Raw genomic sequence first — 17,664 nt, 5'->3', positions numbered from 1 at the left:
TAAATATTTGTTTTCAAAAATATTCCTAATATTTTGCCTGCCTCATTTCAATGACTTCATATGAAAATATCGTCCTTTAAAAATGAAGTTTTATGGGCTGTCAAGACTTCCTAATGACTTCTGAGCCTCATTTCAAACAATTCCCCACTGCCCAACAATCAGCCGCGTGCACAGACATGGTGGATCTCAAAAGGCGAAAAAGCACAGAGATACATTGCACACCAACCACACTGCATCTTTTTCAACTCGCAGGAGCAAACACCTGCCGGCGGGCGATACCGTTCAAATAACATGAGACGCCTGTCAGCCAATGACTTGATAATTTCCCTCAGGTAAACTCAAGCGCACGACTCCTTTAATCTGTCAGGGAACATAACCGGAGTCCTCTGGAGAAATTTACTTCCACGAAGCAGGGGAGAAAAACACACACACACACACACACACACATCTCAGTGCTGCTTGTTAATTGAAAATGTTGATTTATGTCGACATGCGTGCGTGCGTGCGTGCGTGCGTGCGTGCGTGCGTGTGTGTGTGTGTGTGTGTGTGTGCCATCCCCGCTCGAGTCTGAAAAATCCTAAAAATTACAGGCAGTGTATTGAGCTGCATTTGTGATGTCAACATCGACCAAAAATAATCAGGGTCAAGGGTGAGGTAGAGCCGATCCCAGCTGACTTTGGGAGTGATGGCAGGGTATGCCTGACCGCTCGCCAGCCGATTGCACGGCACATTGGCAAACAACCATACATGCATGAGGGTCAAGATTCAAACCCAGAATCTCAGAACTGTTACAATGTTACCTCCTTTACCTACAGATGAGCTGAAGTATATTGCTCAAGAACATTTCAACAAGGTCGCAATGGATTGGATTGAACCCCCAACCTCTGGGTTGGGAGACGACCGCTCTACCACTGAGTCATGGCGCCCCTATAATAATAATACAGTACAGTGATCCCTCACTACTTCGCGGTTCGTTTATCGCGGGTTCAGTGCATCACGGATTTTTTCAAACATAAGGATTTTTTTTTAAAAATATACATGGAGTACAGTACTGCATATGTTGCTCTATGTGACTCGTTGTTGTTTTGCAGCTTTTCGCGGACCGTTTGTGGACTTAATTTATTTATTTTTTACCTGTTTATGTTAATTGGACGCTACTTCACGAATTTTCGTTTATCGCGGGTGGTTTTGGTCCCCATTAACCGCGATAAACGAGGGATTACGGTACAATAAAATAAATCCGATTAATATACACATATGAAACATTTAATAATATCATTGTAGTTCTTGCATTCTTGAACAGATTTTTTAATGGTATGCTTGATTCTTCTTTTACCTGTTTTGAGTTGCACTGAGGGCGGCCCGGTAGTCCAGTGGTTAGCACGTCGGCTTCACAGTGCAGAGGTACCGGGTTCAATTCCAGCTCTGGCCTCCCTGTGTGGAGTTTGCATGTTCTCCCCGGGCCTGTGTGGGTTTTCTCCGGGTGCTCCGGTTTCCTCCCACATTCCAAAAACATGCATGGCAGGCTGATTGGACGCTCTAAATTGTCCCTAGGTGTGAGTGTGGGCGTGAATGGTTGTTTGTCTCTGTGTGCCCTGCGATTGGCTGGCAACTGATTCAGGGTGTCCCCGCCTACTGCCCGAAGACGGCTGGGATAGGCTCCAGCACCCCCCGCGACCCTAGTGAGGATCAAGCGGTTCGGAAAATGGATGGATGGATGGATGGAGTTGCACTGAACCCGATAATAACAGCAGTGCAAAGTAAGCAAAAAAAAAAAAAAGTGTCAATTTTCCTCAGTTGTTTCTGACCTCATTTCAGTTGGTACTGCATTATACCACTAGATGACAGCATTATACAAAGCACTGGTGCTGCTGTCCTTTCTAAAGCTGCGTTAGTGGTCTGAAATAGTATTTGCCCTCTTCCTGATTTCTGTGTAATTTGCATATTTATCATAGACAAAGGTTTCCGTTCAACGAACCTATTTTTAATATCACACAGGGACTACCCAAGCAAATACAAAATGCAGTTTCGACATGAAATTTAATTTCTGGGGTCATTTGAACGAAAAAAGACCATCAGGTCATACAACTCAGACATGAGTTGGAAAAAAAAAAGCGAGACCAGGCATGTTTTGTATCATGTCCCCTCATGGCATCAAAGAATCAGTGCTTTCCGTCTCCAGTTCATGGCTGCCGGCCCGCTGCAATTTAAAATGATTATTATTTTTTTTTACAGTGGAAACCATTGCTCACTCCACTCATGATGCATCCTGTGTGGTGACTAACGAGTCGCGGTGACCCACTTGTGCGTTAGCCTCACGAGGACGCGCATACTTGCTCTTTTGTTTTTGTGATGACTCGTTCAAATGTGACCCCTCCCAAAAAACAAAAAAAAATGGCTTCTCTCTCTATGAGCGCACCGGTACGAAGTACAAAGAGAGTAGGGGGCACACTGCAAATATGGTTTGTGGCGTTGTTATGCATGAAGGACTGCTGAAATGTGTTTGCTCTCCCAATTTAACACCCCGGCTGAAGTGCGCTTATCCACGGGAATGCGATACAGAACTCCGTAAGATCCAAGATGTGACTTCCTGTGCGACCTGGAGACCGCGCAGGCCCGTGCTGTACCCTCCCAACCCTGTTTTAGTCCATTTGAGTTTTATGAGCTTGGTGTCAGTGTTTGCAGAACCCCCAGCCAAAGCTGAGTAATAATTATGTTCGCTCTGCAGAGAATGTGCTGTGTGGATTGGATGGAAAATGCTGAGACACAATACATACTTGGATAATTGGTGTCATCTGTATACGAATCTGCCGTGTCTGACAGACTGTTGTCAAAACCATTTAAATGAGGTCAACAAGTGTTTTATTTTTATTGTTTTTACTAAATTTTCCAATTCTCAAATGCTAAACCAGATGATGAGCAGTGAAGTCATTGACCTTGATGTAAACACAAGGGAGGATGCTTAGCTGACCTGAAGTTCTGTTGTCCACTTTGTACCATGTGGACTATCTATCCATCCATCCATCCATTTTCTGAACAGCTTTATCCTCACAAGGGCCACAGGGTGTGCTGGAGCCTATCCCAGCCGTCTTGGGGCAGTAGGCGGGGGACACCCTGAACCGGTTGCCAGCCAATCGCAGGACATACAGAGATGAACAACCATCTGCACTCACACTCACACCTTGGGTCAATTTGGAGTGTTCAATCAGCCTGCCATGCACATTTTTAGAATGTGGGCAGAAACCGGAGTACCCGGAGAAAACCCACGCAAACACGGGGAGAACGTGCAAACTCCACACAGGAAGGCCACAGCTGGAATCGAACCCGGTTGCACTGTGAGGTCAACACGCTAACCAGTGGAATGCATATATATATATAGATATACAGGTATATGTATATATCTCAAGATTTAAAGTCTCACATGACTTAAAATTGAACTCCCGGAGGTGTCAGGGTCCACTTACAAAAAAAAAAAGTGTTGCTTGGCTATTGTGCTGATCACGTCGTGATGAAACGTCCCATGGAGAGTTGCCCACTTGGCCCCTGCTGAAAAGGCCGGAGCGGCCCGGGGGCCGCCGGGACCTCCTTGGTTACCGGATGCCTGCACACTGAAGTGATGGCGACCGGTTTCAGTGAGACAAACAACACACAATCGTTGAGTCGGCTCTCTGAGCCCATGTCCAACATGAGAAATATTTCTTCAGAGTCAATACGAGGAGGGAAAAGAGGTCACTTGAGGATAGTTTGAAGCGAAGTCTGCTGTTTGTGCATAAGCACATGCTTTATTTTAAATCACATTTTTCGTGTATATATTGTGTTGATGTTAAGTCGTGTTCAATCAGCTTTTGCAAGTGACGATTTTTTCTCGATGCTCACCACGATCTCTTCTCGATGCCAAACTGCTTTGCGGCTGTTGTTGTCTGTCTTCTGCTCGTCTACCTGCCTTGTTGAAAACCACATATTAGTAATTATTTTTCTTATTATTAATGTTTGTTCTCTCGCTTCTCTCTGTCTCCTCTCAAATGGTCAGAGGTTGTCGCTGCTGATGTTTTTCCTTTTCTTTTATTTCTCTCCTCAACCAACATGCTTCTCTCAATGTGTGCCCTCATACACCAAGTACACTGTGAAAAGCACAAACAAAAACCATGTTTTTTGGGCTAAAATGTTTATTTAAGTTTGTCCAATTTCATAATGTAAATAATCGACATTTATGGCAACAATGTTAATGATTTTAGCACAACAGCAAATAAGTTGTTTGCTCCAAATCAATATGCTATGTTATCTTTCCTTATCTCTAAGGAGGGGTGACATGAAAAGGCACAACAGTTCTGTAAACTCGTATTTCTTTCATTTGAACGCATTTATTAGCACACGTTCTGCTGTCCACTCTTTCCCCGATGACCCTCTTCATTCTCTTCTCTGCCCTGATCCTAGACCCCGCCCACTCTTGGTGTTGACGTCACCAGGGCTGTCTCCAAAGTGTTTGCGGGCGTCCAGTTCGTGCGCATCTCTGGACTCGCGAGGAGCGGGGCTCACGAAACAGCTCGACAACTTGCATCTGACTGTTACACCCTCGGACTCACACGGAAGATCATTCAACATGGGTGAGCCCAGTTGTGTTTTTTGTTTATTTATTATCCACAAGAAACAACGGGCAGCCTGCTTGTTTGACTCTGCAAACTTTTTCTCGTTCGTAATAGTCTGTTCCAACTTCGAATCAACTGCCCAAAAATGTAGTGGCGTTGTGTTTTGGAGTATGCGCTGGGTCCAGAGTGGGATTGAGTCGAGGAAAGGGATTAGAGAGATTAAGTGTTGCAGGATTGTGCCTGTGTGTGCGCTCGCCCACTCTATTCAACTCTTACTGCTCGTTTGGCTTTCTCTCCCCAATGTTTACTATCACAGACTGGATGCACGCTTTTGCCAATCAGTGATTGATCAGCAGCGTGATTCAATCACTCAGTGCTTGATTGTTTTCTAGAGGCATTGTTCTAGTCAAGTGGGTGAAAGTAAATTAACAGTCATAGTGAATTCATGTCTGCACTAACTGAAGTAACGCTGTCACATGTTTTTAATATTATTAACATACACCCCCAACACACCGACACACTCACACCCAAACACATCCGCATCAGCACTATGCTGTGCACTCAATATTGATGTATCACGTACTCGGAACAATAAGGGGGAAATGTACATTTTAAAATGCTTAATGCAAGTGGGAAAATCCTGGGCCAACCTTCCGATGTGATTAATATTTTCATAGTGTGGAATAATACTGCCATAATGCATCGGCATTATGCTCTACACCCAATATTTATCATTTCTATCTATCTATCTATCTATCTATCTATCTATCTATCTATCTATCTAATTGGTAATGTTAGACATCTCTGGTTAAAAAATCTCTTTGTAATGTTAATAAAAGTGGGAAAACCCTGGGCAAACCCTCTTTTTAATTTTGTTATGATGCAAACATGTCTAATACTCTTTTATGCATTTCTTGTTAATTGGTGGAAAATTATATTTTTTAATCCCAATTTAATTACAACCGATATAGAATAACAAAACCCAATGAAAATAAATCATGAAATGGAATATAATCTAAGAACCGAATCAGCAGCAAATGGAATAAAATCTCCTTGCAGGGCCCCACCCTGAAGCAGAGTTTAATGCAAACCAGTTGAGGAGTTGATGTTGTGTAATTCTGCCTATCTGATTTTTACAAAATCTTAAAAACTTAAGTTGGAATTCAGTCTTTAGAAACCCAAGCAAATGTTCCCAGAAATTAATAGAAATCTGGTCCATAGAAAAACTGATGCAGTCATAAAACGTTTTCTTTGCTGTCTTTCAAGTATAAAAAGGAGTTACCAAGATAATTAGAAAAGAATAACATATTCTGCTCTTTAAACGACCACGTAACTTTGCACAAAATCCAATCGACAGAAACACCAATTGCATCAGTGTAGCAATGTTAAAATTTCAACACCAATGGTGGAGCGACACATGTAGATAGATAATATAACAATACTCACTGGTATACATTCTTTTTCCTCTGTGAAGATTGACGCATTTTACTGCGACTTATTGAGGAGTTTTGAGTGGCTCCCGGTCTCTCTGAATATCTGCATTTTGCTGCCCCCTGGTGGTTAACGTGCATACACCAGGAATATCAGTACGAGCGGAGGAATTTAATGTTCGACATTAATGTTTTAATGTTTTCATAAATTAGGCTACAATATATGTTTTTATTCAAATTGTAGAGGTAAACAACAGTAACGACAAACCGTCTCAGTTTCGGGCTATTTTACCACAAAATGGCCGCAAGCATGCAATCCCGTGACCCCCATTTACCCCCCAGCACTACCCCATCTTATGAGGCGTTTGTGAGAATATGTATCAGTGCTCATTAATTCACTGGGAGGCTCCCACAGTGGCGTCTTTGTGCTCCTAATTTGGAGGCGCTCCTTTGTGTGGCGCCTCCGTTCACGAACGCCCAAGTTCACTGAATCGCCCAAGAGTCTCACAGCAACATGGCCTTTGAACGGAATCCCCGCACACTCCCCTGTTCTTTCTTCTTCCTCACACCAACATCTTTTTTTGTGGTTAACACAGGGATTTGAGAACATCATGGCTTTCAAATCATAAATGCGGTACTTGGTTGCTTGAGACTTCATGCCTCGCCTTCATCCGACCAAATTTTCAGCCGCAGGGCATTTCCTTGTGTGGTCACATGTTGCCACCATTTCGTCACACATGTATTCCGACTTCCTCCCACATGCCCAAAACATGCAAAATTTGATCCATTGTGAGTGTGATTGTGTTTTTTTTTTGGTCTATATGTGCCCTGTGATTGACTAGCCAACAGTCCACACACACAAAAAAAGTGTTGTTTTTTTTCCTCATCCACTCACTGGATTTAATTTGGGCGGGCTATTGATCTGAAGCTGGTTGCCATTATAGACAGTTTTGTTGTGTTCTGAAGTTGAAATGAATTTAATTTTTGCAAAAACATTGGTGGTGGCTGGATGACTTTGGACACAGGGTCAGGGTTCAAAGCTAGGTCAAGGGCATCCAGTTGGGTCCGTTTACACTATATGCCCTTTCCAGGATGAAATTGAATGGGTGCTTCTCGTTAGTATGAGCAGTTTTTACTCCTTGTTGGATTAAAATCTTGACCCAACGTGCTGGGTCAAACTCTCAACCCAATGTGCTGGGTTTATATCATACTGCATTGGCTTGGTCCCTTTTGGACCCAACACTGGGTTAGCCATTTCACCCAATTTGGGTCATTTTTAACTCAGCTGTTGTAAGAGTTAAGGTTGTACCCCTGCTGGGATAGGCTCCTAAAAAAGCTGTAGCATTTTTGTGTTTTAATGTGACTCTGGTATGCAAACAGCTCAGAAAATGCACAGACAGATTCCCCCAACCTAAAATGAATTTTTTTTAAATTCTTTGCAAAGAGCAAATGTCAAGTGAATTTGTTTGCAAGTCTCAAGTGTTGAGGTTGTTAATAAATGGCATGGGTAATTGCTACTGCTTTGGTTAGCAGTGCCATTCGAATGGTCTTGACTTTTTAATGTCTGTGTGTGAAAAATTGCGGTTACGTCCCGAGTTAATTGCTGCCGCAGTCTGTTTTTTTTTTTAAATCTAATTGAGTGTCTCTTTGTGCATCTGGTTGACTCACCCAGTGACTAATTGTTCATCATAATGTCATGTTCTTATTTTATTATATTTTTTATTTAATTACGTTAAAGCTACTTTCTACTCACAGCACATTAAAAATGTAAACACTTTCATTAAACACATTAATACATACATTATACATACATTTTTGTAGCGCTTAGTTTGTGTTTGTTTTGTGAAGATTCTCTCACCTGTCACGTTTAAGAGCTATGTAATCGAACGCAAGCACACCATTTGTACTTGGAGCCAGACACTCATCGTAAAATCCGCACTTTTCATCCTGTACGGGAACCTTTCCCATGTTGTGAACACGCTTGAGGTGAAGGTTGTCCAAATCGGGTCCAGATTTTAGGACAAGAAATTAAATAAGAAGTGAGTGCTTCTCAGCTGACGTTCGTATAATGCCTGGGTGATGAAATATGTTTTCCAGCTGCCTTTGACAGTGCAGATGTTACAGAGTTCGCTTTGAGATAACACACACACACGCACGCACACGCGCTTTGTAATGATTTTATGTCGATGAAGAGGAGTCTGCCGTCTCTGATTTCCACATTCCTGTCCAGTCTCTGTGGGTATCTGGAAAGTGTCACGTCAGCGCGCGCACACACGCACACACACGCACACACACACACACGCACACACACACACACACACACACACGGTGGTGGAGAGTTTGCGATGTGACCCAGCATCCTGACTCAGAGCAAAGGAAAGTTTTTTTGTTTTTTTTCACCGTTAGCATCAACAAGGGCGGCATAGTGGACTAGTGGTTAGTACTAAAATTTGGGATTCAAATCTGGGCTCTGACCTGGCACGTTCGGTTCTTGAAGATTCTAACTTGTCCAGGCATAGATATGATTGTGGAAGGTTGTTTGTGAGCCATAATTTTCACGAGATGCGTTTCAGCTGCAGATAGACGCCATTTTGGTCGTCCAAAAAATGCCTCAAATGCGCTTACCTCTGATGGCTGAACAGTATGTCCCCATCAATCAGCCCCAAACACCATCACATCTACAGTTTGTTGGCATTAATTGCAGCAATGATTCTCAGTAATGAGGTGGCTGCTGCCACGCTTGCATCATTTCTGGGCTCGTTTCCACTTGGGACCCAAAATACAGTAGACCGCATTCAGTTTTCATACAGAGGCAACTTTTTTTTTTCCTTTCTGCTTTTTGTCTCATCAGTGGAAGCTCCAAAATGAAACATAGTCAGTTCTGAGATGCTGAATGATATCCAACTTGCTTTCATTAGAACAACAACAAGAAAAAGTCCCTGATCAAAAGTAAAGGCAATTTTAAAAACATTGCATATAGAATAATATTTGGGAAATTTCATATTTTTTCACAAATCTATGCTATAAGCCATTCCTGATGTGTTTTTGTTATTCGAACATCTTTTTACTTTACTACCAGAAAGTGTTAAAAATGGCGTGCGCTCTTTAAGACTATAGTGCTATTCGACAAAAATAGTGCCAAGCCTACTTGGAGACGTATCACAGCAAATCATTTGATGGCGCATTACCTTTCCGTGCAAAACCAAACAACTCCGATGTCAATCAACGCAAGAGCGATGATGTCATGAAACCCATCAGTGTCATTCACGATCAGGCGTGCAGATTCTGCAAGGACGCCTTAGCAAATGTTGGCGGGAATCAAGTAGGTCGGCAGGATGTTGAGGATAACAGCAACAAAGATAATAAAAATAATAATAATAATAACAACAAAATTAATTTCATTTTTGTAGCACCTTTAAAAACACATGTTAATAAAGTGCTTTGACAGACAGAATAGAGCGAATCAAGCAAAAAAAGAGGAATTAGTCCACCCCCCCCCCCCCCCCCCAAAAAAAACAAAACAAAACAAGAAAAAGACCTCATCGCGTTTCGCACATGATGGTGTGAACTCCCAAGTTTGGACTTTTGTGGCTTTACTTTTTGTTCTTTCCTGCGGCAACTGCGCCGCGCTGCTTGCATGTTAATGTTGTGGAAAGTTCTGACCTGTTAAAAGACAAAGCAAGCCCATTGACTATTGTGACTTGTGAAGTGATTGCAGTCGAAGGTCCTGACTGGGGATGCCTGTGCTCAAGCATGTGCATTGGCCTTGACCCCAACTTGGAAGCCTGTCCACTGTGTGATGATGTGCGGTCTTATTCGAGTATCCGCATGGTCTAAGTGCCAGTCTCATACAATCAGGTTCATAAATATCGGGCCAGCGACACAATTCTCATCTTTTTGGATCTAAAAACCACCACCAAGGATTTGAAACAAAATCAGGTGACCGGTGCAGGAATGAAAACAGTTTGTATATGTGCCTCGCACTGTACTTGAAAATAAGTCAGTTGACTTTTCATTGTTCAGCAAATTTAGAAATGACCGCTTCATTTATTTGCAACTGCATAAGACACAATCTAAACTTTATCTTGCCCAAAAGACTTAACCCTCTTGCCCCACACGTGCATCATAAAGCTTTTAATTAAGCCTTATTCTACGAGTCCACAATACGTTGGCTGCTTGTACTTCTGCTGTTTGCCAGTGGCGTAGAGGTCTGCATCAGTGTTTTTGTTCACAGTCAGATGATTCTTCTGGAAGGCCCGCGGGGACACAATGGAAGCATGCAGCCCGACATTGACACATTCAACTGCCATTTAAGCTCAGTTGAATTCACTCGTAGACTTGCTCCATACCACCTATGCGCAGTACGCAAGGAAATATTAATGCAGAAGTAAACTGTCTATTTTCTGCTGCTAGCATGCAGTGTTGAAGAGAGTAGACTGGTCACCAAGACACAAAAGCCCAGAGAACCCGGTCAGAATCTGGGCCAGAGAGACTTTTTTCACAGAGGATAAATAACATGCGCCCGTAAATATTACTATATTGTCTTTCTACATGTGTTGCTGCACCACACATTCATATTTCTGTTGCTTAAAGGGCTATAACTGCCCGAAATCAATGCCACTTTTCTTGGGCTGTGATAATTTGCACTGTGTGTCAACATTAAGCTCGCGGACGTTCACAAGGCCAAAGTTATTTGGTTTGGTTAAATATAACGTGTAATTCTCTTTTTTTCAATGTTTAGGTTGACAATTTACTTAAACTGGTAGTTGCAATAAAAAGCTTGAAGCAAGTTGTTAGCCTCAGTTTGAAACAACTCTTTGCTGTGTGATGCTCACTATGAAGTTGAACTCCACACAGGAAGGCTGGAGCTGGAATTGAACCCTGAACCCCTGCACTGTGAGGCCGCCCCAATCCTAAACACCTAAACTAAAGAATCCCGTTCTGACAGTGTCAATCAAAAAAGAGCAAAAATGTTGATTCAGCTCTTGGATTGGATCTGGTTGTCAAGCTCATAGCCTTCAAGTGACCAGTTCCATGCGATTCTTCCATTCAGCACCACCAGTAGAAATGAATTGTGCAAGAGAAGAATCCCTTACAGCTAATTTCTTCCTGCAAGTTCATTTGCGTTGGGGAGTGAGCGAGAGGCAAATTCATTAGAGGGCTCATCCACTGTGGGACCCCTGCAAGGACTGAGCTCTTGGCCTTGTGCCCGCTCGAGTGTATTCAAGGCACCACAGATCGGCCTTTGTGCTCACCGCTTTCTGCGACGCTGCTAAACAACCATAAGACAAAAGCATGTTGGGTCGCCCCCCATACCCCCCTCCGCCCGAGCACACCACTGAGAAGTGCTCGGTCCTTTGCAGCAAAGCCTGACAGCACATTGTGGCTGGCGTGAAGACAAAATTAAAGGCTGCTGTGTTTCTGCAGGGCGGCCTGGTGGAGGAGTGGTAGCGCGTCAATCTCACAGTGCAGAGGTTGTGGGTTTAATCCTGGCTCGGGCTTTCCTGTGTTGAGTTTGCATGTTCTCCCCGTGCCTGTGTGGGTTTTCTTCGGGTACTCCGGTTTCCTGCCACATTCCAAAAATATGGGCGATTGAACACTCTAAATTATCCCTAGGTGTGAGCGCGGATGGTTGTTTGTCTCTGTATGCCCTGTGATTGGCTGGCAACCGGTTCCGGGTGAAGACAGCTGGGATAGGCTCCAGCAACCCCCGCGGCCCTTGTGAGGATAAAGCGGATCGGAAAATGGATGAATAGATGGATGTATTGCAGCATCTAGATGTTCCAATGCTGCTGTCCTTGGTAAAATTTAGGATGTGGTGTTATTTAAGGTGAGATAACAGTTACCTTGTTGAAGTATGTCCAAATAACTCCATGCTCAGCGTATTTCCTAGGCTTGTTCACGATGAAAATTTGACGGAATAGTTTTAATTCAACCTTGAACCAAGTGTCACTTCGGCACACACAACATTTGTTATTACAAAGCAGAACCACAAAAAGGTCTCAAGGTTGGCATGTCCATAATGAGTTGGCCCACAAAAATGTCGAAGAAACCATACTCCAAAAGGCACAGGAAGTCTGCCATTTTGGTTTGCCGTTCAAAGGTAATTTTTCCTATTTCAAGAGGTACTTCAAAAAGTTCCGATTTTGTTGGATTGTGCCAGAATTTAAAACAATTGAAAAAAAGAGTTTTTGTCACAACTTCAACCTCACCCATGCAGTTTCACCTGAAGTGACTTTTAGAAACAAACTTGGCCGAGACATTCCGTCTGATTGCTCCTAAAATTGAACCTCAAATTTAATGCAAATGGACGATGCCACAGTATAAAGGATGTGAATTTACGTTATTCCTCATTGGCGGAGCATGGCGCCAAAGTTTGATGACTCATCCTGATGTTGTGCTCTCAAGGCTGCCAAGTTAAAGGCCACTGCACACACCTGCTTTCTCTCTCACTTGTTTCCATGCGAGAGCTCTCATTGTCTGCTTATAATTCTCGAGAGGAAGGCGCGTTAGGCCCACAGGAAGCTTCTCTGCCAAGCTGTCGAAAGTCTGCAAAAGTTGAGCTTTTGTGCGGTGACAGATGCTGGCTGGAAGGCCACAGCAGAGTGGAGGAGTGAGAGCCGATTGCATGAACAGTTGCGTTTTTAGAGTGCAAATGAATGATGATCATCTGTAAGAGCTGTAGGTTTAAATATGACGCAGACTTGGGCAAAAAGCGACCGTATGGCAGTTTCCCCCTTCTGTTTTAACTACAGAAGAAAGATGAATGGCAGCAAACAGCAGCCTCGGGGCAGGGAAATCTCAGATGTGTGACCCCCTAAACCACACACAGACCCAAAGAGGGTCTTGTCATAAATATGACATCAATGTCTCTTAAGTCATTTTAAGCTTTTTGACCCCCACCGTATGGGAAAAGACTGCTGCATCATCTGGAAAGCCTAAAGCTACTTTTTACGACTGTTCCCAAAGTGGAGAATGTATGCACGTGATCGTACCTTTTATGGGCCAAACCCGAAGGACACGCCTTCCACTCAATCAATCAGACCTCTTAGTGGACTCCAACTGCATATTTTTATTAAGTTTAGCTGTCCCAATACTTTTGTCAACACATTGCCCAGAAGTTGTGTAGGTCTGTGTTAAAAGAACGACCGTCACAAAATTAAAAAAAAAAAATCATTAAGAGCCAAGTTGGAATCTGTGGTAAACCTTTTTTTTTTTTTAACTTGTGTGGCTCATTTTTACTAATGTGACTGATTTCATGTTCCTAGTATGTTACACGTACCTCCTAATTTTAATAAATTAAAAAAATCGACACCAATGTTTAATACAGAATGTTTATTGTTTATATAGAACATTAATTCTTTTATATTTATACAAATAAAGCTCTCTTCTAATACAATGAATGCCTTTCATAAATGCCTGGCACACTGCAGTGGAATCAATAAACACACCCAGTCACATTTTTTTTTTTAATAGTCAACAAATGATAACATTTAACCAGCATGAAATTCATAATGTAAAGAAACAATGGCATTATTTAATGAGACACACTAATAATACCATTACTGTTATGAATGTTCATCTGATGGATTGTGCACACAGAGAGTGATGAAAGTCTGCATTAAATTAGCCGATGGAGTCCCAAATGGCTTTCACTTTTGCACACTGGATTCTTTTGCACGGCTGGCTGCCTCTCAGCGCTTTAAACAATAATGCCATGGATTGAGCCACTCTTACAGAAGGACAGTAGAGTGGACATCGGCCACTTGTTCGAATCCCCTTTGCCCTTGTCTGGTCAGTCTCTGGCTAGGTTTTTGGCCTTCTAGGATCCAGAACCAGGATGTGGGCTTTACGCCACTTCTGTCCCAATAATCGAATTAAAGAGGTCTGCTGAGCCACTTGGTTGTGACAGGTTGTGGAAAGAGGGGGCAGCGGGGTGTCCAGGAGTGTTTGAGACAGAGCCGAGTGGTGGGTCAGGGGTGAGAGGTTGGCGGCGTGAGGTTGAGGAATAATAGCGGATAGAGATCCCAGGAGGGAGCGCTCCGTTCATGGGAAACACCCCTCGTCACCCCACCCCCGCTGCTATCTCCATTATGTCTGTTGTGCATGCGTGCAGCTCTGTGTGTGTGTGTGTGTGTGTGTGTGTGTGTCAAGGCGAGCAGCTGGGCTGTGAGAATGTTTGTGTTGAAGAAATGATCATACGGAATGAATGATGTCGCCTGGTTTCCCATGGCAACGGCAATCAAAATGTTTGTCCCCCCCCGCCCCCCTCCCCAAATGCAAATGGTAGACTCCAGTCAGCCTATTTGTAATGTCTTACGTTATTCGCCATGAAACTGGAAATAGCCTAATATAGATGGGCATGGCGACAATTGTTAGTCCAGTCATAAGTCTGTGACTGACACACAACCACAAATATGCTCCCCCCCAAAGAATAATTTCTGTTTCATATGCCACTACACCCATATATTTAAATATTATTGTTTGAGTCACAATGAAAGTCCCCCCCCCCCCCCCCCCCATCCCCACGCCGTCCTACACTGACGAATGAATATGGTCAAATCATTCTCAATGAGCCAAGCGGGGTTCAATCTAGCAAACACAAAGACAAGCAAACAAATGTGACTTTTCACCATTCTGAATAAATTTTGTTTTACTTTAACAGTTCGCGCCACCGCAGGATTAAATATGGTATGGTCCCCTCATCTTCCTTAACGTGAATCGCTGAACCAAGAAGTAGCCGGCTGATATAGGAATTGACAAACAAACTCAAATACTGTACGTCACTTTGCGTTTTTCATTTTACTTTTGCAAGACAATTAGGTTTTTATTCTTTGAGTCACAATGGTAGCCCTCTCCCGTATCCAAGAATCAAATATGGTACGGTCTCATTATCTTACCAGGAAGTAGCCACGCAAATGAACACAAATACGCCACTCCAAAATTATTTTCCCACTTTTGTGAAGAGTGTTGGCATGGATCTGCATACTGACATTGGAAGTGCGGTCCAATTCTGATACCTTCGGTCCACAAGAATCCCGCATCTGTTTAAACTGTTAACTGTGAACATGTACTCACTGTGTGTATTGTAGCATTTGGCAAAGGTCTGCACGTACTTGTGGTCATAATCAGTCAGGGTTGAATGACGGTTCACAATGCACGTCCATGTAAGGGATAACAGATATCGGTCCTCTATGTCAACACATTGTTCACCGATAACGGGGGGAAATATCCTTGGTAGTCGCTAATGGTGTAGTGGTACACTCGCCTGACTTGTGTGCGGGCAGCGTAGGATCGGCTCCCACTTTGTGATGGTGTGAATGTGGGTGTGAATGGTTGTGCGTCTTTACATGTGCCTTGAGACTGACTGGCGTCCAGTTCAGGGTGTCGTCCGCTTTTCACCCGACGTCAACTGGGATAGTCTTCAGGACCCTCCCGCGACCTGTTTAGGATAAGCGGTGTTGAAATTGGATGGATGGATGGATGGATGTTTTCCAAGTACAGTCGCTTGCATGACTTTTCTTACAATGGTGGAGTTCAGCTAATTTAACAAAGATTGGAGGGCAAGATTAATACGTTGTCACTCAGGCCTGCTGATTTGTTCTAAGATAAATATAAAGATGCTTATGGCAATGGAGGTTGGCGTGTGTAAGCGATTAACCGCACAGAATGGGATTTATTGTCAGGTAAGGCTTCGAGACATGCTGGATATAATGCAATCACAGAAAAAAACGAAAATGGTTCATAATTTTTCATTGTAATTGAAATTCGATGTATAATTTATGATTTTTATATAATACTGTAATGGTCACTTCAATACCCAACCCAAGTAAAATTATGACAAGAAATTGAAAATACAATTAGTAAGTAATATTAAAAATGATCAGTAAGAAAGATGATTTATTTGTTAAAAATTATTTACAAATTTTCATGATGATTTTATGACTTTATATTAGTCTTTTATAATTAAAAATAAAAATATGTAAAATACGCAACTCAAATGTGTTGAGTTTATAATCTTTTTTTCCTGTTATGGCACTTTCTACTGGTGTGTGTGTGTGTGGGGGGGGGGGGTATTTGTCATTATACTTGTCTGTAATTTGAGAATTCCAAAGCAAGCAACCGTATTATCCTCCATTATCCTAAGTGGAAAATCGAGGTATGATGTATTTTCTCAGTTACTCTTTTTTGTCAGCTTTTGTAAGATGAGCTCTCTGTAGCCCGGAAACAGGATTGCATGTTTGCACATTAAAAAAAAAAAAAAGTACAAAGACTATTCAGGGAAATGCAATGAGCAATGCACATTCCTCTTTAAAATGAGTCAAATAACATTTTTAAATTGTGAGTTTGCTCACAATTTCCAAGCGTGCCAACAGTAACACAAAGCATCTGTCTCACACTTTTGCTGCCACGTGCCGCGAAGCAAAACCACAGCGCCTGTGGATGAGCCACATATTCGCTCTTTTTTTTGTGGGGGGTTTTTTTTGGAAGAAGGACTGACTGAACATGGCCGCAGAGTGTTCCCAGACCTAATACGACGTTAACACAAACATACAATTAGAATGGTGCTGAGTCAGGCACTGTTGTTGGCCATTGTTTGACCAAAGGCTCGTTATAACAGTGGGAAAGGGTTGAAATTTGAGGAGCAAACTACTACTATAGTGCCGCAAAATTTTCTCTGGTCAGGATGTGACTACTTTGGCAAGCCAAGCGCAGCTTTGAAGGCCCTGTGAAGTGAATTGAGAGATCTGTTTCAACATACATTACGTCCGTCCATCCATTCTCGTTACGAGGGTCGCGGGTGTGCTGGAGCCTATCCCAGCCGTCTTCGGGCAGTAGGCGGAGGACACCCTGAACCGGTCGCCAACCAATCGCAGGGCACACAGAGACGAACAACCATCCACGCTCACACTTACACCTCGGGACAATTTGGAGTGTTCAATCAGCCTACCATGCATGTTTTTGGAATGTGGGAGGAAACCAGAGTATCCGGAGAAAACCATCAAAGTAACTATAACTATTATTTCATTTAAAAAAGAGAAAAGAGAATGCTTTCAAGGTCAAGAGTGATGTAATTTCAGAACATTCCTAATGAAATATTTTTATGTCCCAAGTAAAATAATTAAACAAAATACAGTGAATTAGCCATGGAAAACAAAAATATTTTTTGTAGATTTGACAAAGTAATCATTTTCCCGAAGTGAGATCCTGACTCATGACAAACCCGAAGTGTGACGTCACTTCAAGACAACAATAGCGAGGCTCACTATGGAAAGCGCACAAAGCTGGATACAGTGCAGCCTCTGCCAAATAACTTCTGTTTGGTGCTCTGTGAGCTTCTGACCGCTTTGAAACAACACGAGTCCGCTGATGATTTACAGTCATGCGATGTGAGCATAACATGCGTTGCAAAAGAGCCTTTGAAGGCATTCGAGCGGAGAAGGATGCCGTTCTTTTTTTCACAGAGCCCCAAAAGAGCCACGAGGCTTCATATAAATCAACTCTTTGTGGTTTCTCCCCTTTACTCGTATTTCCTCCTGCTCAGATAAACCGACACTTCGTCAGACACTCAACTCAATCGAGATTGATTGGTTGCCCATTCGAACCTGAAACCAACTGAAACTCTCTGTTTTTCTTTTTGTTTTTCA

The 17,664-nt window shown here is 42.8% G+C and overlaps 1 protein-coding gene across 3 annotated transcripts in view; it reads left to right on the top strand.

Annotated features, from left to right (window-relative positions):
* The first annotated feature begins 4,456 nt into the window (after nt 1–4,456).
* gpm6bb (glycoprotein M6Bb) overlaps nt 4,457–17,664 on the top strand; it is a 35,459-nt gene continuing 22,251 nt past the window's right edge. For all 3 annotated transcript variants that reach the window (XR_015102260.1, XM_086123695.1, XM_086123696.1), the window contains exon 1: nt 4,457–4,604. Coding sequence is in view for 2 of the 3 variants with exons in the window: in XM_086123695.1 (XP_085979821.1) it covers nt 4,601–4,604 (4 nt within the window). In the remaining variant the exon portion in view is untranslated. The remainder of the gene's footprint in view (nt 4,605–17,664) is intronic.

Source organism: Hippocampus guttulatus, chromosome 11 (assembly GCF_054856545.1).
Source record: "Hippocampus guttulatus isolate MCC_2025c chromosome 11, RoL_Hgut_1.0, whole genome shotgun sequence".
NCBI classification, from domain to species: domain Eukaryota; kingdom Metazoa; phylum Chordata; class Actinopteri; order Syngnathiformes; family Syngnathidae; genus Hippocampus; species Hippocampus guttulatus.
Note: the sequence above shows the minus strand (reverse complement) of the source record. Positions and strands in the feature narration are given on the sequence as shown.